The sequence below is a fragment of the Spermophilus citellus genome (assembly GCF_964194105.1).
Source record: "Spermophilus citellus genome assembly, chromosome: 16".
In the NCBI taxonomy this organism is placed as follows: Eukaryota; Metazoa; Chordata; class Mammalia; order Rodentia; family Sciuridae; genus Spermophilus; species Spermophilus citellus.
In genome coordinates, this window is record NC_138196.1 from 46400112 (window position 1) to 46422855 (window position 22744).

Below are 22744 nucleotides of genomic sequence, written 5' to 3' on the forward strand. Positions count from 1 at the left end.
CCAGAGAAACTCTTGAAAAGGTCTCAGGCACAGGTTGCAGGGAAAAACCCAAATACTGAAATTGGGAAATAGAGAACTCAGAGGTGAAATTGGGAAACCAGATGCTCTTTTCCTGTTCCCAGAACAGGACAAGCAACACCCAAATCCCTGGCCTGAGAGTATTTGGTTACCTCAAATTTGGCACAGGATTGGTTCCAGAGACCGATGGGAAAGCATGAATTCAAGACATAAAGGATTACATTCAATCTCTTAAAAATTTTAACTAGAACAGATTTTTAAATTGATATTTTAATAAGCTATAGATAACCTCCGCAATATGATGTGCTACTTATTACCTAACAAAACTTGTGTTACTAGTCTTTTCTGAATTGAAGAGCTTGGTTAATAGGTTTGGTAATAATACTAAAACCATCCAAACAAAGCTAGGACTATATGCAGAGAAAATATTTCACCTTTTAATACCATTTTGGAAAAGGTATATCCAAAAAATATGGAATGCAGAAACTTTGTGTAATGTTTACTTTAGAGAAATGATTTCTTTGAAGCTAAGTTAGCTCAGTTTTCAATTATCTGTTCTCTTACCCTTCAGTTTTTTTTATTAGCCAGTACAAGACTAAGGGTTTTCTCTTTAATATTTCTTAACATTTTAAAGGCTGTCACTTCAACTTCTCAAATATGTGTTTTTCAGTTTGACTGTTAATCTACAGAAATTAAGATTTTTTTTTCTCAAATTACTGTGACTTCTATATACCCTCTTGGTCACTTTATCCCTTCAGTTCATAAATAACATAGCCCATATGTTACCACTTTTGAAAGACTCATTTTTAAGTGCATAATATTGAACTGATAATAATGATTTTCCCTTTAGCAATTAATGTTTTAACAACTAATAAATATAAATCAGGCTTTTGAGCTTTCAGATTGGCTTTTATGCTTTATGCTTATTGGTGGATTTTTACTATTTTGGAAATTTTGATACAAAAAGTATCATTTACTAAAAAATAAATATTAATGAAAGATTATTTAGGTTAATTTTAGGCTTTAGAAATTAATTTTAAAGGATAAATGATTTAAATAAGCAAAAAATGGAATTTAAAATAAAGTGGATTAGCTAGCAAATACAGGTATATTTGTATTAACCTATTCCTTGTAATATAAGACAAGAAATCACATGCCATTGTGATCCAGGGAAATGGCTGTATTTGTTTTTTAAAAAGTTCAGAATATTAACATGATATAAGGTCATTATAATTTATAGGCAAGCAGAACTGACAAGAGAATTAGTAAACTGATTTGATATTTCCTCCTTTATTTGTTGATGAGTGTTTCCGAATGTTCATAATAGTGATGTTAAAACTTCAGAGGGTTGAATTTTTTTTTTTTTTTAAACTTTGAGAAGTTCTAAAGTAAAGCTAAATCTCTTAAAGGTCTGGATTCCTTCTGACATTTCGGTAATGTACTGGCCTGCAGCTTCCCTTTCCTCAGAGATTCTGTTATATCAGATATTCTCAGCAGAACTTCATGGGCTACTCCATGATAATTTACTATATACTGTGAAGTTTTACTTGGTCAGAACTTTATCACAGTAAAAAATTATTAAATTTTTCATCTTGTGCCATTATATCATAGTCTGTAGCATGTAAATTCAAAATGGTTGAAATTAGTTAGGCATATGTAGGCAGAACAAGCTTATTTATTTACATTTGTTTCTAAAACAGTGTTAGATTAAGTAATCTGCCAATTGATTAATTGTTTTATAATTAATTCATCTGTATATAATAAACTCATACCAAGTATTTGTTGAAAGAATGAATGATTATATATTAGCTTATTGGTTGATGTTAAATATTCAACTTGGAAAGTATACTGATTTATTTATTAGTTAATAAAAGGAGACCAGGTAGATACCAATTCCTGATAATTCTCAAAATCAATAGCAAACATTACTTTTATTAGTGATTCATTAGAAGCATCTTCCTCAGCCCTGTGAAGATCAGAAGTTCAAGGCCAGAATTCCCTTCTGGGTCTATTCCCTAAAGACCTAATAAGAGCATGCTACAGGGACACTGCTACATCGATGTTCATAGCAGCACAATTCACCATAGCAAGATTTTGGAACCAACCTAGATGCCCTTCAATAGATGAATGGATAAAAAAATGTGGCATTTATACACAATGGAGTATTACTCTGCATTAAGAAATGACAAAATCATAGAATTTGGAGGGAAATGGATGGCATTAGAGCAGATTATGCTAAGCGAAGCTAGCCAATCCTTAAAAAACAAATGCCAAATGACTTCTTTGATATAAGGGGAGTAACCAAGGACAGGGTAGGGACGAAGAGCTTGAGAAGAAGATTAACATTAAACAGGGATGATAGGTGGGAGGGAAAGGGAGAGAGAAGGGAAATCGCATGGAATTGGAAGGTGAGCCTCAGAGTCATACACAATTACATATAAGAGGAAAGGAGGGGTAAGAGAAAAATAATACAAGTGAAGAAATGATTTACAGTAGAGGGGGTAGAGAGAGAAAAGGGGAGGGGAGGGGAGGGGAGGGGAAGGGGGATAGTAGAGAATAGGATAAACAGCAGAATACATCAGTCACTAGAATGGCAATATGTAAATCAATGGAAGTGTAACTGATGTGATACAGCAATCGGTATACGGGGTAAAAATGGGAGTTCATAACCCACTTGAATCAAATTGTGAAATATGATATATTAAGAACTTTGTAATGTTTTGAACAACCAACAATTAAAAAAAATAAAATAAAATTAGAAGAGAAAGCCAAAAATAAAATAAAATAAAACAATGTTGATTTTGAGAAAAAAAAAAAAGAAGTTCAAGGCCAGCCTGTGTAGTAAACAAGACCCTATCTCAAAAAAAAAAAAAAAGTACTTTGTTATAGAATCATTCTCCTCAGAACAAGTCAAGAATGGTTAATATTGTTATATTTTCCAAAATCATTTTACATGCCTATACTTCTGATAACTAAGACAATGAAAATAAGGAATTACAGAAAGGAGAAGCTACAACTGTCACCATTTTGAAAGAATTTATTATCATCTACTTAGACAAAATAAGAAAAGTTATTCAAATTAATGAGACACTTTAATAAGATAGTTGGACACTAAGCAAATACATTAAAATTCCCAGCTTTCCCACACATCAAAAATAACCAGTTGAAAATATAATAGAAATAAAAGTTCTCATTCTCAAACTGCAAAACTTTAAAAAAAAATTTCGTTGTTGACAGACCTTTATTTTATTTACTTATTTATATGTGGTGCTGAGAATCGAACCCAGTGCCTCACACATGCTAGGCAAGCGCTCTACCACTGAGCTAGAACCCCAAAACTACAAAACTTTACTGGAAGTTATAATTGAAGAATTGAATAAATTCTATTTCTATTGCCATGTTGGAAAAATAATATTGTGAGACTTTCATATTTCCCTAAATTAAACCAAAATTTGGTGTCAACCCAAACAATACTAGTAGGAATTTAAAAGTGTAACTTGACAAAGTGATTTTGAAGTTCACTAACATTTTTTAAAGCATACTTAGAAAATACAGTAATTAAAAAAGTATTCCATTAGAGTAGAAAGACACAAATAAGTCAGTGGAAGAGAATAGAAAACTTTAAACCCAATCCAAAGATTGATGTCCTCTTCTGCATTCTTCCCATCTCATTCTCAGATAACCTGTTGAGTCCAGTTATCCTCAGTTGTTGGCAATTAGACTTTTCTGAAATTAGGCCAGTTTACTGGGATTGCAATAACTCCTCTTCCACTTTTTGCCAGTCCATATTTCATTTGAGCAGTAGCAATATTTATTAGATTGTGTGATTATACTAAATTGAGACAAGGCAACGGAAGAAGCAACAAGCTGGTGGTATCAAAGCCTTTTTAAGCACCTATACTCTAGTTTTCTCTTTAACTCATAAATCATATTCTTCTCTTTTAGGGTGCATGTGTGAGCCCATGGGTGTGTACACACACAAACATATGTATATATTTGGGGGCATTTGGACACAAAACATTCCCATACTTCTCCCCAACCCTTCTTTTAAGATGAGACCTGTGGGCACCACCTAATGCTGTATCAAAAGTTATGAGTACTGTTGCTAAGGCAACAAGGGGTGAAATTCATGCAGTGAAGTATTAATGAAAACCATTAACTCTACTTGGTAAGATTTGTTCTCATACCCTTATTTCAGTGGTTAAAGAATGCAAATACAATAGGCTATTAAAGTAAAACTGTAGGAAAATAGTAATAAGTGCTTGAATAAAGGTGGTGACAATGGGTGGATGTAAGAAATTAAAGGGGAGCTATAGGCTTTGTTAATTGTTAGCAGAGGTAAAGGAGAAGGAGTTGTAAGCATTAGCTCATAAAATGTGGATCAAGTTCCCAGCTACAGTGCAGTGGTCAAGCAGGTTTAGCATGCTGGGACAATTAATAGACTATGCTTAAGGAAGGGAAATTTGATGAGAAAACAGGCACCATAGACACTAATGGCAGCACGAGGTAGAGGCAGAAATCACAGATCAAGTCATATTAAGTTGAAGCAAATATACAGTTTATAAGCAAAATTGTGATTCATTACATTCATCTGAGGCTTCAAGTTGTAGTACAAAAACAGTGGGAGTTCAGTCAGTGGTCAACCATGAAATTCACTGGAGATAAATCATGATTGATTTGGGTTACTAATAAGCCCAGGGAAATAGTCTAGTAAGAAAAAAGCAAAATAGGTGCAGAATAATATGTACAGTAGGCTTTAAAAGTGTCAAGAACCGAGAACTGGGTTGGAAAAATATGCATTAATATTTGTTTATATGAGCATGGAATACATGAATTTGCCTCGAAACTGGTTCCATTAGTTGCACATAGGAAGAAAAATTAACTGGAAAAAAGACAGGAATAAAAGAGGTTGTTTTACTGCAAAAAAAAAAAAAAAAAAAAAAAGCAGGGGGCTGGAAATATAGCTCAGTTGGTAGAGTGCTTGCCTCACATGCTCAAGGCCCTGGGTTCGATTCCCAGCACCACCAAAAAAAAGCAGACTGGTCACAGGCAAGATTTGTTTTCCAGCTCTTAGAGGAAGAAAGCCCTGGAATATGTGTATACAAGGTTACTAAGCTGGTAACTTAGCACTAGTAAGGGAGATTATTGTTCATAATTATCATTAGGTTGTTTAGTGTGTCATGTTTTACTCAAGGCAGAGCCAAAACAATTTCCTATTATCTATGGATTGCTTGAGCAGTGTTATTAATATAATACTGAGCCCTTTTGTCTTTGGTATGGGTTGCTTTATCTTCAAGATACCATTTTCTTTTCTTATTGCTCCACTTAAGAATTTTCCAAAACCTTTTGTTTTCTGTTATATTAAATCCAGTGCTTTAGCCTGGGGTTCAGAAATCATTATTAACTGTCCATATCTTCCCTTTACTTCTTCATGAATGTAAATCCTCTATTCCAGGGAAGACCATCATCATCTTTCAAATGTGCTGGATAAACTTGCAGGGTACATCTCTCTTTAAAATACATAAAACTTGTATTTTCTTCTTAAGGAAAACTTCTTTTTAACATCAACCTATAGTACTTTTCTTCTATTTACTTTCATTTGACAACTTATTTACTTTCTCCATGTTTGTATCTTTTCTTTTTCCAACTAGTATTGTGTTATTCTACATAGATTGTAAACACATTAAAGTCAGACACCCCTTATTCCTTTTCGTGTACATACCATCAAAAAATGGGGAATGGGACTAGGGATGTAGCTCAGAATCCTTGACCAATGTCATGTACAAGGCCCTGGGTTCTATCCCCAGTACTGCAAAAAAAGGAAAGAAAAAGGGAGTGAAATTTTCTTTCTTTTAGTGTTTATTTAATTATTTGTGTAATGTTTTGAAATGTCATCATCTTCAAAATGGTGGAAAACATCATTTGTCTGACTTTTCATTTAATAAAGTGTTACTTAGAAATAAAAGAGTAGTCTCTTTGTTGAAAATCTTTTGGATAGCTTGTTTTGATTTCCCAAAGTATGAGATACTTAAATAACTTTAATATTTTGTACATAATTTGCTTTAAGACTCAATAGGCAAAAAATAGAGACAATAAAGATAATAAACTTGCCATCCTAAATAAGTTTTTCTAATATAAATTAGTTTTATGAAATATGTGAAAATTTACATATTGTTGGTGAGCCCATAAATAACTATAAACTCCTTTAGGATGTATAAAAAGGTCTTGCCTAACCAATTCTACTCATAAAAATTAATCCCAAGGAACTACTTGTGGATATTTCTAAATATTTTCAAGCCTGATTTGAGGCGGGGCTTGGAGTTCTGGGAATTGAACTAAAGGGTACTCGACTCACATCCCCTATTTTATATTTTATTTAGAGACAGGTCTCACTGAGTTGCTTAGCATCTCGATATTGCTGAAATTGGCTTTGAACTTGTGATCCTCCTGCCTCAGCCTCCTGTGCTGCTGGGATTGCAGGCGTATGCCACCTCGCCTGGCAAGCTGATTATTATACCATTGTTTTATAATAGTAAAAAGCTAAAAATCATCTGAATATTTAGCCACAATGAATTGTTTATTATTATTTATAAAATCTTACCATGAAATATTATAGTTTTTCAAAATAGTCTTCTACTTTAATAGTGACATAGGATAATGGTCCTAATAGTAAAAAAGACTATAGATTACTAAACTCTGTATGTAGTATAATCCCATTTTTGTCAAAAAAGAAAGCAAAATAATTATATCTATTGATTTTTAAATTCTATCTTCCAATTATATGTAGTAGCTACTAGAATATCCTAATGGCATAGGAAAGTGGCCCTGATATATTTAATGAAGTTCTGATTATTGAATAGCATAAATAGTTTAATTCCATTTCTTTTGCCAAAAATGATACGATATATCTATAAATATTTAAAAATACTTCTACATTGTATAGACATTAATTTTATAATCAGGAAATCCTTCTATTAAAAATTAATTTCCTATATTTAGTTCAGAAAGAAAATAAATAACCATGGGAAATTGTCTATAAGGAAATGAACAAAAACAGGACCCCCTCAATCTTCTAATTCTGTTCATCTTGACTCTAGGCAAAATTCAGAATGACTCTTGGTGGTTAATATACCATAATGATCTAGAGTTAGTAATTCCAACTTTAATTGAAATATTACTTCTGTATGATTACCTTAGTGATAGTCATGAGCAGCATATCAGGCTTTAGTTTCTCCTTTTAGAAAATTAATGGACTTAAGTGAATTGACTTCTAATCAAATAAAGAAGTATATAGAGAGTACATGGTAAGCATTCAGCAAGTGTTGGTGTTTCCATTAAAGGTACCACTGGCTCTGTAATTTAATGTTCTTTACAACCAAAACTTAAGATATAAACCACTCAAAAAATAATAAATCTTTGAAGTGCCTATTCAGAAATCTTCAAGTCTTTAATGACATTCAAAGTAGAATCTTTTGATTCATTTTATTCATGTAAATTACTTATTTATAAAATGATGAAGGTTCTCCAGAATACCAAATATTTTCACACTTTTTCATTACTTGATTAATTTCCTATTAACATAATTAAAGATATTTATCTTCTAAAAGGAGAAGTTGTTTCACACATTCAAAATTTATTTGCTTTATTAACTTTAGGTTGCTGTTGGCAGAACAGATATCGAAGACTTAGACCTCTACGCTACATCTAGGGAAAGGCGATTTCGTTTGTTTGCATCTATAGAATATGAAGGGCAGTTATTCATGACTCCGTATGATTTTATTTTGGCTGTTACGACAGATGAGCCCAAATGTAAGTATATTTTAAGATTATCTTAATCATGTTAGATTATATTGTTATCTCTACTTTGTAAAAGTATGCAGCAGTATATGCTTTTTAGAATAACTAGAAAAATAGTATAGTATTTCAAGACATATGCTATACAATGTTACCATAATATTTCTTATAAACCCTTATCTATTTTCTTTTATCAGAAATTATCAATTGTTTCCTTTTCCTTGTACATTAAAATTCAACACCAACTTACTTTTGATATTCTTTATAATAGGCTCTGCATACTCATACTTTTATCTAATCTGAACAGATTAATTCAGAAGAGTGGCTTTGAAATTAGCTATGGTCAATAATTTTTTATATTTCTTTTGCACTTGTCATTGCTCCTGCAATATAAATACAGGTTAATTTTTTCTCACATTTCCATGTGTTAGTGGTTCTCAAACCTTTTGGCATTATGCACATTCTTGCAAATTTCTTGATACCTAATTTAATAACAGATAACTGGATTCTCATATGTGTTTTTGTTTTCAACCTATTAGAATATATATTTTATTTATATAAATTACTTATTTATAAAATGATATAAAATTTCTCTAGAAGACCAAATATTTTCACACTTTTTCATTTACTTGATTAATTCATGTAAATATATGAAAGATATCCACCTCACTGATACTGGGAGTGGGTATTTTCATATCTTTCTCTGATAATTGTGAATATTCTTTGATACTGTCTCACAGCATGGCTAGTGGTAGCTCAAGCTTCAAAAGCCTCCAAAGATAGTGGTGAAAGAGTAATGACCGGCTTCACTGAATGAATGTTAGTAGAAATGAGGTTTGAAGAGAAAAATTATGATTTCAGTTTAGACATAATGTGTTTAAGATATGTTGAACATATGAAAGATAAGACAAGTGGATCTGTCTCTTAATTCATTTAAGTTGACTAAAAGAAAAATCAGAAGTGTTTAGAATCATAGAAGCCAAAGAAAATGGACAGAATGATCAAATAAGTAGAATACTATTGAGAAGTTAAATAGTACATCTAGTGGATGTACTATAGTGAAGATTATTGATGATTTTTTTAAAGTGATGTTTTAGTGGACTAATTAGGGCAGAGACCAGATTGTAGGGCTGCATAGCAGATGAAGAAGTGAAGATAGTGAATGTAAACAACTCTTTGGAGATATTTACAAAAAAAGAAAGGAAATGTGGCTGGAGTGGAATTTAAGGTAGAGGCTTGATCTTGGAAGACTTTAGCCTATAATAAATACATTTTTTAATGAGATTTTGACCATTGACTGAGGGAGTAGCATGTAAAGGAGAGGAAACTATGTGAACAAAAATATAAAATCAAGAGGGTATTGGTATACTTATAGCAGCCCCTTTGGGAATATATAGGGCAGTAATAATAGAAAAGGCTGGAAAATTAAAAAGGGCTCCTTTAAAAAATAATTTGAAGGCTATGATAATTATATCCCCCTTATTAAATTGATTTTGTATAATATGGATTTTTAAGTGTTTATTATTAAGTAGTCTGTATTAAATTTATTAACTGCAAGTAATAATAACCTCAAAAGAATTTTTGGAGATTGAAAAACTGCTTAGTGTAGTGCTTGACACAGTGAAAATTTAGTGAATATTGATACAGTCATCATAATCATCATCATCACTTGAGTTCATAACCAGAATTTTTAAAAAATTTGTTTGAAAACTAGAAAATTTCTTGTTTAGAAATTCCTCTTTAAAATTTAGACCTTAACAGGTGAATTTCATATTTAGAACTACAATTAGTAATTGATTAATTTTATACATCAAGAATTATTAATTTAGATTTTTTTCAGTTTTTTTTTTAGTTGTAGGGACACAATATCCCCATTTTTATTTGTTTATTTTTAGGTGGTGCTGAGGATCAAACCCAGGGCCTCACGTGTTCGAGGCAAGTGCTCTACCGCTGAGCTACAACCCCAGCCCTTAATTTAGATTTTTAAAAATGTATTGTTTTAAAAATATTTCATACATATAATATTAAAATATAAAGAACATAAACTATAGCTTAAGAAATAAAATATTTCCAATAGAATTTAAGTCTTTTCTCTCCACCTAAGTTATATTTACATATGTAGTAATTTCATATGAGACAAATGAATTTAGAAAGTCAGAAAATCCTTGGAAGAACAGCCTTAATGGCTCTTTAACCTTTTTATTTTTACAAAAGCTAATAATATTGAACATGGAACATTTCCAGCAGAATGAATATATCTTTTGTGAATAATTTACTGTGGTAATCTCATAAACCCTACAAAACTCAAGAGTATGTCTAACTTCCTCTTTTGATAAATAGCTTATGAACATTGCATAAGAACATGTGCATGTACTTTTGCACCATTCATTTTTCTTTCTTTGTTTTATGGGTATATTTTAAGAGCAACAGAATCATAAATATTATATCTGTTCTTTTTTCATTGTTAAAAAGCAAAGTGGCATTGTTAAATGAATATATGTAGTCTTATGGTTAATGTTATTGCTAAATTTTAATTTACAGCCTGTGATTTTAATCATTTGATTACATGTTTTTATACACTATCTTTGGTAAAGGAAGAATGTTATTATGACATAGAAATCTATCTCCATGAAAATTATTTTGTCAAAGTTTAGAAGCTTATTTCTTCTCTTTGGTCTTAAAATGAGTTGTTATATTGCCTTAAAAAGAGTTGCATAGCAAAAGAAAAGTACCTTTCTTGTAATTTTTAATTTGCTGTATTGTTAATTATACATTGCTCCATTCAATATAGAAACAATGATTGGTTGTCATCAGTGTAATAAAGCTAAAATAATATATACCAGTTTTCTTAATGCAGCTGTTATAAGACTTACTCAATTTGGAAATAATTCTTAGGCAGACATTACATATTTATAATGTTCAAATATGAACAAAAACAACAAAAAACCCAAAAATACTGATTGAACATAAGTTTTATAATGCTTGCAATTTTCAGGGGTGTGAAGAGGAAATAGAAAAAGAAAGTGATCCCAAATGTTTTATTCAACTACAATACTAGTGTTCCAAGATGTTTCTTAAGTAGCTGTAGCGAAGAAGAATGGAAAAACACGATAAGAGTTTCCCTCTTACTTTACCTGCTCTGTCATCTCTTTTTCTCTTTCCCCATATCCTTCTTTGTCCTAGAGAGATCTTATCTATGAATTATTTTCAGGAATATTAATATGTCTTATTCCTATATGAATATTTTATGAATATTATTATTTGTGCTTTTAATCTCATAACATGTTTAATATGAAATAAATTCACTTTCTTATAAATCCAGGAATCCATCACCCTGCCACCTCCCTTTCCCTCCCACCCTTCAGCCCTATCTAGAGTTCATCTATTTCTCCCATGCTCCCCCTCCCTATCCTACTATGAATCAGCCTCCTTATATCAGAGAAAACATTTGGCATTTGGTTTTTGGGGATTGACTAACTTCACTTAGTATTATCTTCTCCAACACCATCCATTTGCCTGCAAATGCCATGATTTTATTCTCTTTTATTGCTGAATAAAATTCCATTGTGTATATATGCCACATTTTTTTTTTATCCATTCATCTACTGAAGGGCATCTAGGTTGGTTCCACAGTTTAGTTATTGTGAATTGTGCTGCTATAAACATTGATGTGGCCGTGTCCTTGTAGTATGCTGATTTTAAGTCCTTTGGGTATAGCCCAAGGAGAGGGATAGCTGGGTCAAATGGTGGTTGCATTCTTAGATTTCCAAGGACTCTCCATACTACTTTCCATATTGGCTGCACCAATTTGCAGTCCCACCAGTAATGTATGAGTGTACCTTTTTCGCCACATCCTCGCCAACACTTGTTGTTTGTCTTCATAATAGCTGCCATTCTGACTGGAGTGAGATGATTTCTTAGAGTAGTTTTGATTTGCATTTCTGTAATTGCTAGAGATGTGTAAGAAGACACGAATTGGTGTCAACATACTTTATATACAACCAGAGACATGAAAAATTGTGCTGTATATGTGTAATAAGAATAGTAATGCATTCTGCTGTAATTTATTTTTTTAATCATTAAAAAATAATATATTCAGGAATCACCAAACTAAAACAATCTCGTTATGGAAAAATATTTCCTATTCTACTGATAATATTTATTATGAACAGTTTGTAGTACATGAAACAGATAAGATCATACCTTAAATTCAGATCTTGAGATTTAAAAACCCTTGCTTTTTGGACATAGAAGCCTGGCTTTGAGTTATGCTTGTAGATGGCTACTGAATATGGATATACATTACATGGAGTATTTATTATCTAATTATTTTATATTTATTTTAGTTGCTAAAACATGGAAGTCGCTATCCAAACAGGTAAGTTAAAGCTCTTGGTATCCATATGCATGCATATTCATATACACATGCATACAAACACACACATACACACACATGTATTTATATATATTTTTTAAATTAAAATCACATCATGGTACTCTTTTTTTTTTAATCCTCCATATTGTCAGAAAATAAAAAAGGTAGAGAATTCCAAGGACTAGTAAAGCTATAGCTCAATGGTAAATATCATTTGTAAATGTAAATTGGTATACTCCTATTCGGAAAACAATTTGGTATTATCTGATGAAATTAAAGATAATATACACCCTGAACTTTGCAATTACATGCCTGGGTTTAAATTCTATAGCAGTGCATGCACATGTACCTAGTAAAGTTAAACTTGAATGTCCTTTATGACCCATTAATTTCACACCAGTGTGTATAACTAGAGAAACCATTGCTTATATGCAGGAGAGGTTCACAAACATGTTGGTAGATTGTTCATAACGGCATAAAATAACATAAATATTAATAGTAGACATATAAATTTTGATATAGTCATATGGTAAATAGTATAGAATAATGAAAAAAGGCATTGTAGTAATGCTATAACTAGATGAACCTCAGTGAAATGTAATGATAAACAAAATAAGCAATTCACATAAGAAATATAATCCTATTTACATAAAGTCCCAAACTGGGAAAGTAAAACCATATTACTTAGGATTGCATTCATAGGTGGGAAGACTGAGAAATGATTAACATAAAATTCAAGATGTCCTTTACTTCTAGGGGAGGTAAAGGGTAACATCATCAGTGAGGGGCTTAGAGAGACTACTAATGTACTGATAATTTTCTATTTTTTGATTTAGTCATTTCTAATTTCCTTAACTAAAGGGAATCTTCAAAAGCCTATGGCAAATGACACATTTTTCTGGTCAAACATTAGAGACATTTTCTTTAAAGTCAGATATAATAAAAATATACCTGCTATCACAACTATTTCACTACATTTTATTAGAGGCCTAGCAAAGTATTACATCTCATTAGCTTATATTTCTAGTTTGCCATAACAAAGTAGCACAGACTGAGTAACTTATCAGGCATTTATTTTCTCACAGTTCTGGAAGCTAGAAGTCTATAATCTGGGCATCAACAGGTCATTTTCTTCTGAGGCCTCTCTCCTTGGCTCTAGATGGCTGTATTCTCCCTCTATCTTCACATAGTCTTTCCTCTGTGCATGTCTGTGTTCTAATCTCTTCTTATAAGGACACTGGTCATATCAGATTAGGGCCACCTCATACAATTACCTTTAAAGGTTACCTCTCCAATATAGCCAGATTCTGAAATGTTGGGAATTAGGACTTTACATATGAATTTGGGGGGAAGGAGGACACAATTCAGGCCGTAACATGCAAAATGACAAAGGGGGAAAAAAAAGAAAGGATCCAATGATTGGAATAGTAGCAAATAATATGCCTGAGAGAAAAATTTAAAAATGCAGAGATTTATTCAAATAAATTCAAGGTTATTATTGAATGTAAGATCAGTGAACCAAAGTTAATTAACGTGCTGGTTTGGGGCTTCTGCCATAGCAGTGGCAATTAGAAATTATTATCAAATAAATGAATTTCACAAGAATTATTACATACTTAAAAGTGTAATAATAGAAAGCGTGGAAGAAGTTATTAAGTCACATTTTTAAAAGGACAAGAGTAAATGAGCTGGGCATTATGACACACACCTGTAATCCCAGCAGTCTGGGAGGTTGAAGCAGGAGGATTGCCAATTCAAAGATAGCTTCAGCAACTTTGGGAGAGAGACCCTATCTCAAAATAAAATAACAAAAAGGGCTGGGGATGTGACTCAGTGGTTAAGTGCCCCTGGGTGTATTCAATCCCTAGTACCAAACCAAAAAAAAAAAAAAAAAAAAAGAAGAAGAAAGAAAGAAAGAAAAGGAAGAAAGAAAGAAAAAAAGACATGAATAAATGGAGCATCATATTCATGGATGACAATAAGCTATCTCATAATGATACTGGTTTCCTCCAAATTTATCCATAAATTTAGTGCAACACTAAAAAAAAATTCCAACAGAATTTAGAAACCATATAAATGTCAGTCATTAGAGAAATGGATAAAAAAATTGTAAAACAGACATACCAAAGATAAATATAGTAATGTAGAATTAAGATAAATAAATACATTAGAGCTACATATATTGAAGTGAATAGACCTAGAAAATACAAGGATAAGCAAAATGACAAGTTGTAGAATAATATAGACCGTAGTTGTTTAAATGCAATGACCTTTTCAAGGATGTATGTGGTCCAAGTCATTTTCATTATAATGCTGAAAATATACTTGTTTTATTTACTCTTACTCCTTCAGAGTGTAGATTTTTCTAAGAGGCTGCATGATAGGTGATGATGTCATTGCTCTGACAGCTAATGGAATGTATGCTTGTGTATTCTTGTGCTTTAAAAAATTTTTGTTTTTACTTTAAAATAGATTTACCCATATAAACCATATGTCTTTGAGGCTAACAGTATTTTTAAGTATGTAAAGAGATGAATTTTAGAACTGCTATTATAGACAACTGCTATGAAGCCATTAATATGAAAATGAAGAATATTTGATAGGAAAATATGCCCACAATATATGGACTAAAAAGAGGACGTTCCAAAATAATAAAAGGAGGAAGATTTAATATTTGCAGTAACAAATGCTATATAAGGATTTCCAGCTACAGAATCAGATAAAAAGAATATTAAAGCTTACATGTGTTTATCTTGGATCATAATTGTTTTTTCTTATCTATGCTTACTAATTTTCCTATGATGTATATGTATTAACTGTATAATTAAAAAAAAACTGTACTCATTTGAGAAGGTTGTATAAATACCTTAAAAAGCATCTGTAATTTTGGGAAACTTAATTTAACTCAGAAAACATATATTCAATACTTCTTGCAATACTGCAGTTTAATTCTGACACTAATCACCAAGAGATTATATAAAGGCATAGTACCCAATGAGACTGCCTTCATTTCAGATGCTTGCTGCAAGTTCAGGGATCTCCAGGCACCATATTTCTGACCTGCAAAACCAGGGGTTTGCCACAGTTCCTTACCACAATTCCCCTTAGGTTTAATGGAACTCAGAAAAATGCTATGCTAATGATTACAGTTTTATTACAAAAAATACAAATTAAGACCAGTCAGATGAAGAGACAAAGGGTTAGGTCTGGGAGGGACCTGACAAAGAGCTTTTTTTGCCCTCTTCATGTGAAATCAGGGGTGTTCACCAACCTGAAAGCTCCACTGAGCTTGGTATCCAGATCTTTTCTTGGGGTTTTATGACCTAGTATGATTATTTGAATCATTGACCGTATGTATAATTGAACTCAATTTCTATTCCTTTTCCTCAAAAGACATTATGCCTGGGTCACCTCAAATCATAGTGTTCTTTCTGGTGATCAGATCCCATCCTGAATCATTTCCTTAGCATAAAGTCAAGTGTGATCCAAGATTTATAGTCTCCCTCCCAGGGGCCAGGGTCAAAAGTCAGTCAAGTTAACTTTATACAGCACTGCTACATACAAGAGAACAAGGCAGGCCCTGGGGATAAGGAGAGAGATTCTCATCATGAATCAAAATATAAAAATTTTAATAAATCTTAAGTCCTCAAAGTTATCGGAAAACAATGATCATTTATAAATACCACAGAGTATTTTCGGATACTGCCACATCAGGAAGTATTTATTTGAAGTGTTTCTGAAACCTGCATATGCCCCAAATTTCCTGGAGATATGTGAAAAAACAGTCTGATTCAGTAGGGCTGGATATAGGAATGGAAATTCATTCTTAACAAGTTCCCAGGTAACACCCAGATTGTTGTTGAATCACACAGTTTGAGTAAGAGAGATCAGATATAGAAATAGAAGTGGTCTCTGTTTTTTTTTTTAATGTGTTACTAAGCAGAGTGGTTTTTAAATTTCAGATAAGTCTGTTATCTTACCAGATCCTTTAATCAGTATTCTTTACAATTAACCAAATTACAGTTTTTGTTTAGTAATTTTTACGAAGTATGCACAATAATTCAAAATTGTTACATGAGCAATGATACAAACATTTAAATTCTTTAATAATATCCCACCAGCAGTATGTTTTTGGTTTTTTTTTAAAGCTGACCAGATAGCAGTTGAGTCTGTGTTCTTTCCTATTTAAATTAAAATCTGAAAAAATTTGAAACTGGTCACAACTCAATATCCTTGTCTTTCCACTTTATCAGTTGTCCTTATTCTTTGAGTCACCATAAAAATACTCTTCATTCCTTTTTAGCATATTCCTTTATTAATCTCCTCTGCTCAAAACCCCCTCAATCCAGTAATGCTGAAAAGGACAGTATGAGGCCAGGTGATCATATTGACCTTGATGAAGAAATCCATGTGGCTTTCATAAAACTATTCCTTTATAACTGACTCCAGAACTTAAACTTACTGTTTTATCTTAATATGGTTATCTTATCTATATATAACTCCAGTTACTCATCTGAAATTTTGAGTGGCTCTAATTCATTATAGGATCTTTATCATTTATTTTATATTTGCACTGTGGGCAAATATTGTTATTTTGTGGTTGAATAAACTGCAGGACAAAAATAGGATAAATATACCACATTTCAGGTCTTTTAAATGATTTTTTTTTTGCTTGAACATTCAACTTTTTAACTCTATTTTTTAAGAAAGTATTTACATATATGACACCTTCTGTCATAGGAATTAAATCAAATGCTTTCAGAAACACCACCAGTTTGGAAGGGATCATCAAAGCTATTTCGAAATCTTAAAGAAAGAGGTAAGTTAATTTGAGAACTTACACATTTTAATATTGACACTGCTGATTACACTATTCATGTGTGTATATTTCTCCCATACCTGTAGTAATTTTTAAAATTGCATATATGTATATAATATAAAGAGAAAAATCTGAAAACTAAAACACCAAAACATGAATGCTTTTGGATAGTAATGTTATTTTTGGTGGCATGATTAAGGGTGGTTGTTTTTATGTTATCTTTTTTACGTATATTACTTAATCTTCCATATTTTTTAATGACAGAATGAACTTTCATAATTTTAAAAGATACTTTTTAAAAAACCATGTTGAAAAGCACAAGTTATATTTACTACAATATAAAGCATGCTTCAAAGAATTAGATCTTGAGCTATTGATGTAGCTCAGTTGTAGAGCACTCACCTAAATTGCATGATGCCCTGTATTTAATCCCCAGCATTACAAAAGAAAGAAATTTTTTTTTAAAAAAAAGCTAAAAATAATAGATCTTCAAGTATCTATTTTTCTTCCTTTCATTTTGCTTCTAAGGAATTATGGATATTCCTGAATTTAATCACTATGAAAAACTTATCAGACATGTCTTTTGGCAGACAAATTTACAAAATCCACCTGCTTAATTTACTCCATTATTATTATCCTATATCTAAATTAATTTGCTTTGAATCCTATTACATGGCTTTTATTGCAGTTTTCTTTCACAACATACTTTTTGTACACATTTATGGAAAAATTAGTTAATGAAATACATGCATATTAAACTTTAAAAAACCTTTAACCTTAAAAAGAAATGACACATACTTGTTTAGATTTTTAAATAAAAGAATATGCAAAAAAATTAAATGAACAGTTATCTTTTTCATCTTTGCTAATCAATATTGGTTTGAAAATATTATACTTATCGTAGCTTAAAGATAAATACTTTGAAGGAATATAGTTATAATTCATATACTTAAAGTAGAATTAGAAATTCAAACTTCTGCTGGGTGTGTTGGTAAACACTTTTCATCCCAGCATCTTGGGAGGCTGAGGCAGGAGGTTTGCAAGTTTAAGGATAGCCTGGGTAATTTAGCAAGACTTTCCACAAGTTATTGAGACTCTGTCTCAACATAAAAAATTAAAAAGGAAGCAACAGCTAAGAGTTCAAAGTCGGTGAAATAAATAAATAAATGAGATTTTTTTTTTGCATGAACACTTAATTTTTTAAATCTATTTTTTTAATAATAAATAAAGGGCTAGGGAGGAAGCTTAGTGATAAAGCACCTTTATGTTCAATCCCCAGTAAACAAAAAATAAAGAAAATTTAAAAATATTGCTTCCACCTGTTTCACATGGAATTTTAAGAATACAACTTATCTTTTATTATAGACCTTACATAACTATGGTTTTTAAATATTTGAGAAACCTGGGCCAAATTGTCTTTAAACAGTCTAAAATTTTTTTTTCTGGAAGTTGTCTCAAAAACTATCATACAGATTACAGGGTAAGATGATAGGATCAGTAATGTTCAAAACTCAGAAAGAACAGATAATTCTGGTCAGACATAATCAGAAAAAAAATGCATAGAAAAAGGAAATTCTTTTTAGCTAAGGAAAAGCTTTAATCTGAAAGCCCTAAATTTAGACATGTCCTAATATTCCTCATGTTATATGCATATTTCTATTTTTCTTCTTTTCAGGGAGAATATTTATTCAGTACTGTTTAAATAGAACTATCTGTAGTGGAGAAAGCATTCTACTTCTATGCTGTTTCATATGGTATCCACTGCCAAATGTTGCCATTGAGCACTTTAGATGTGGCTAGCATAAATCAAAACTGAAAAACTGAATTTTCAGTTTTATTTGACTTCGATTAATTTAAATTTAAATAATTGCACTTATTCAATGACTGCCTTCTAGGATAGTTTGTATCTACGTCATATGCTTCAGATTGTCAAGACAATTTGTGATTCAATAAGCTTTAGAGCCATCAGACTTGGCGAAGTAGAGAAACTCAGAGATACTTGCCTTTTTTCTTTTCTCCCAGAGATTAAATGGCAGGGCAATTATAAACCTAAATCTTTAGAGCTATTGAAGATTAATTTTAAAATGAAGAAGCGCATCTGCTTGAAATATTACCCAATAAGAAAAAAACCCCTGAAATATACAGTATTTATAAAAACGTGTTACATGGACTTAGTTATGTCAGCCAGCTATAATGTATCATGATACAGAAATTAAACAGTATTATGCTTTTTAAGGAGCTTTCTTTTTTTAAAAAAAAAAAAACATTTATTTAGTTGTATATGAACACACAGTATTTTTATTTATTTACGTGGTGCTGAGGCTTGAACCCAGTACCTCACCCATGTGAGGAAAGCACTTTACCACTGAGCTACAGCCTCGGCCCCTTAAGGAACTTTCTTCAAACTTTTTTTATTGAATTCTCAGAAGAAACCGAGTTGACATCTTATCCTGTTTCTAAAGATTGTAGCACTACTATATGCTTAGTGTTTAAAATACACACACACACACACACACACACACACACACACGCATACACACATTTATTTATTTATTTATCCTGAGTAACCTTGAATAAAGTGAAAGGTTTGTCTATAAACTTTTCCATTTTTATTATTGGAAAGCATTAAGAATCTATAATTCCTATTCAGCAATATTTTCAGTTTTTCTTGAACATTTTTATTAAATTACATCATTAGTTTCATTTTGTTTTTCTTCCCTACAGATGAAGCCACCTTAGTAAGCATGTAGCCCTACAGACAGGTGCTTACCATGATCAAGACTTAAACACTATTAAGTAATTCTCACTTTGAGGGTAATCTTAAATTTACTGTCAAATACACATTGCATAGTAGTTATTAAAATTGTTTTTACCAACCAGCAAGTCTTGTGTACTCCACCAGGTGAATTAGAACAATGAGATAGGATGATAGAGTAACAAGTCCCATTTCTATTTTTTCCTCTTGCATTTGGCATTTGTTTTTTCTTTCTTTTCTTTTTCTTTCTTTTTTTTTTTTTTGAGTGTTCTCTACAGAATCTAAGTATTGTATCTTTATATACATTGACCATTTCAGAATCTTTCTCCCATAACATTCATGGAAATCAACCAGAACTATCTGTCCATAGGTCACCATGTTCTAGTATAAACAAAAGAAGAGAATGCTTTCAGAGCTTCCTGGATAGTTCCCTTCATGTCTCTGACAAACTGCCTGAAGAGGCTTCTCTTCTCTTTGTTCTGTAACAAAGAAAGTAGTCTCAAAGAACATCAGATAAAATGGAAGCTTTAAAGTTCACAATCTGATTATTTAAAGATTTTTTAATACCCTTTAACTAAACATCAAAACTATCTGCTATTTAGATAAATAATGCAGACTTATTTCTGATTATGATTTTCTTAGTATTTTACTTAGATGATCAATTAAACCATTAACTCTAGTTTCGGGTGTTCTAGTCCCAAAGTAAGAATTCAAGTAACAATGTATACTTTTATTTACTTCAGACAGACTCCTTTTAAAGTTAATTATGGGGCTACAGAAAACTCAGGGTGCAGGGTACATAAAGTGTAATCCATTAAATTAAATTAAAAATTTCTTAAGTGTACATTTAAGTATTATTTTTCAAAAATAATAAATGATAATTAGACAGCAGGAAACTGGTGACTATAAGTCTTATTTTTTGAATGCAGTATAAAAATTGGGTTTCTAAGGAAGGATGTCTTAATGTTTTATCCAAGTGTTACTAAATATTAATAAAGCTTTTCGCAGTATTAACCGTTTCTGTCTTTTTTAGTTTCATGTTGGATTCATACATGGAAAAATAGCATAAGTTTAAAAATTACAACTATAAATGAAATTATAATTTTCCCTTTTTTTTGCCAATATATTTGAGAGCATTAATGGGAATTTTATATATGTTTCCAAAGTGGTCTGTGGAACAACTAAATTAAAATTAATTTTGCTGCTTCTTTTGCAGTTTTTTTATAATAGCTTAATCTCCTTTAAAACAATAGTTAGCATCTGCTTATTTACAGTGTCTTTTGCTAGTAGAATATTTTAATTTAATACATAAGAGGATAAGTAATATTGTATATAGCATAATTGATACTGTTTTTCTTCTAGGTGTGATTTCTTACACAGAGTATCTTTTTCTTTTATGTATTTTAACAAGTAAGTATGCTCATTAAATTTATTTCTAGATAGAGTTCTCTTTTTCAATGTGAATCTTGGAAAATAGATCTTCCTTAGTTTTTTTTTTTTAATATTGAAAATGACTTTAGGCTTATCTTTGCTGTTCTGCAAAATTCATGTCTAAATGCTGCAGAAATATGCCAAGCACAGCACTATTAAGAGTCAAAAATATTTTGGCTTGTGGTCTAGTAATTAGCTCATGAATTATAAATTTAAAATCAGTCATTTTGGTTTTATTCTTCATGAAGCCCCAAAGATCAGGACATATAATTAAGTTCCTACTGTAATCATTTGAATCAAAATTTCTGCAAGACTAATGGGAGAGAGTGAATCTTGAGTCTCCACACTAGTAGTCTATCAGAATACTCATCATTCTTACCCTAAAACAGCTTTGTTATTCTCTTCCTCACATCCAAATAATAACATAGTTTTCGCCTACTAAAGAAAGAGATGGGTAGGCTGTGAAATTTTCTTTGAGTATTGAACACAGCTGTAAAAGCTTCTAAGGAGTGTGAAGAGAAAAAGTATGAGACATTTGGATTAGAACTAAGAAAAATATGAAAAGAGGACTGGCAGGATGTGGACTACATATTCTATAGTATCTATGTATTAGTGTTCCCTTTTCCTTTTTATTTTTTTAACTTCATTTTCTCTTCCAATGTTTATAAGGACTTCCTTTGTACAAGTATGTTTTAGTCAGCTTTTTTGCTGCTGTGACTAAAAGATCTGACCAGAACAATATTAAAGGAGGAAAAGTTTATATAAGAGCACATGGTCACAGTTTCAGAGGTCTTAGTTCATAGAAGGCCAGCTCCATTCCTTGGGGCTTGAGAACATCATGGTGAAAGAGTGTGGTGGAGCGAAGCAGCTCATATGGTAATCAGAAAGCAGAGAGAGAGAGAGAGTAAGTTAGTTCTCCACTTGCCAGATATAAATATGTACCCCAAAGCCACACTCCAATTTCCACCACCTCCAGCTACACCCTACCATCATTTCAATTACCAATTAGTTAATCCCTATCAGGGGATTAATTCACTCATTTGGTTAATATCTTAAAACCCAATCGTTTTTCCTCTGAATCTTCTTGCATTGTCTCACATGTGAGCTTTTGGGGGGGACACCTCACATCTAAACTATAACAGTGTACTTTCAAAATCTTTTTAAAGCTTAAAACTTGGTTATCAGAGATGGTGTGAATTTTTCTTTCTTTCTAAAGTCAATGGTAATAAAATTAAGTTTAGATTCCTAAAATACATGCAAGATTTGGCTAACATAAAGGATTTTCTAGGGCTGGGATGTGGCTCAATCGGTAGCGCGCTCGCCTTGCATGCGTGCAGCCCGGGTTCGATCCTCAGCACCACATACAAACAAAGGATTTTCTATTGTTTTTCATATTTTCAGAAAAAGATATTATGGGTTAAATAAGTAGGGCTATCTGTTTGTCCTTTGCCAGGTTCAGGATTTCACAATGGGTCAGTAGCAAGTATATCTGTAAACTTTATGCCAGTCATGTCAAAAGAAAAGTCAAATACTTTGAGAAAGTGTGTGTACT

General features: G+C 31.6%; 1 protein-coding gene across 10 annotated transcripts in view; it reads left to right on the plus strand.

The window, feature by feature from the left end:
• The window catches only part of MICU3 (mitochondrial calcium uptake family member 3), a 102367-nt gene that overhangs the window by 38898 nt on the left and 40725 nt on the right, over window positions 1-22744 (plus strand). For 7 of the 10 annotated variants that reach the window (XM_081269002.1, XM_081268998.1, XM_081268996.1 and 4 more), the window contains exons 2-5: window positions 7674-7827; window positions 12159-12190; window positions 16928-17006; window positions 21124-21171. In XM_081269002.1, coding sequence (XP_081125128.1) covers window positions 7674-7827; window positions 12159-12190; window positions 16928-17006; window positions 21124-21171 — 313 coding nt within the window. The remainder of the gene's footprint in view (window positions 1-7673; window positions 7828-12158; window positions 12191-16927; window positions 17007-21123; window positions 21172-22744) is intronic. The other 3 variants (XM_081268999.1, XM_081269001.1, XM_081268997.1) reach the window with 2 other exon arrangements.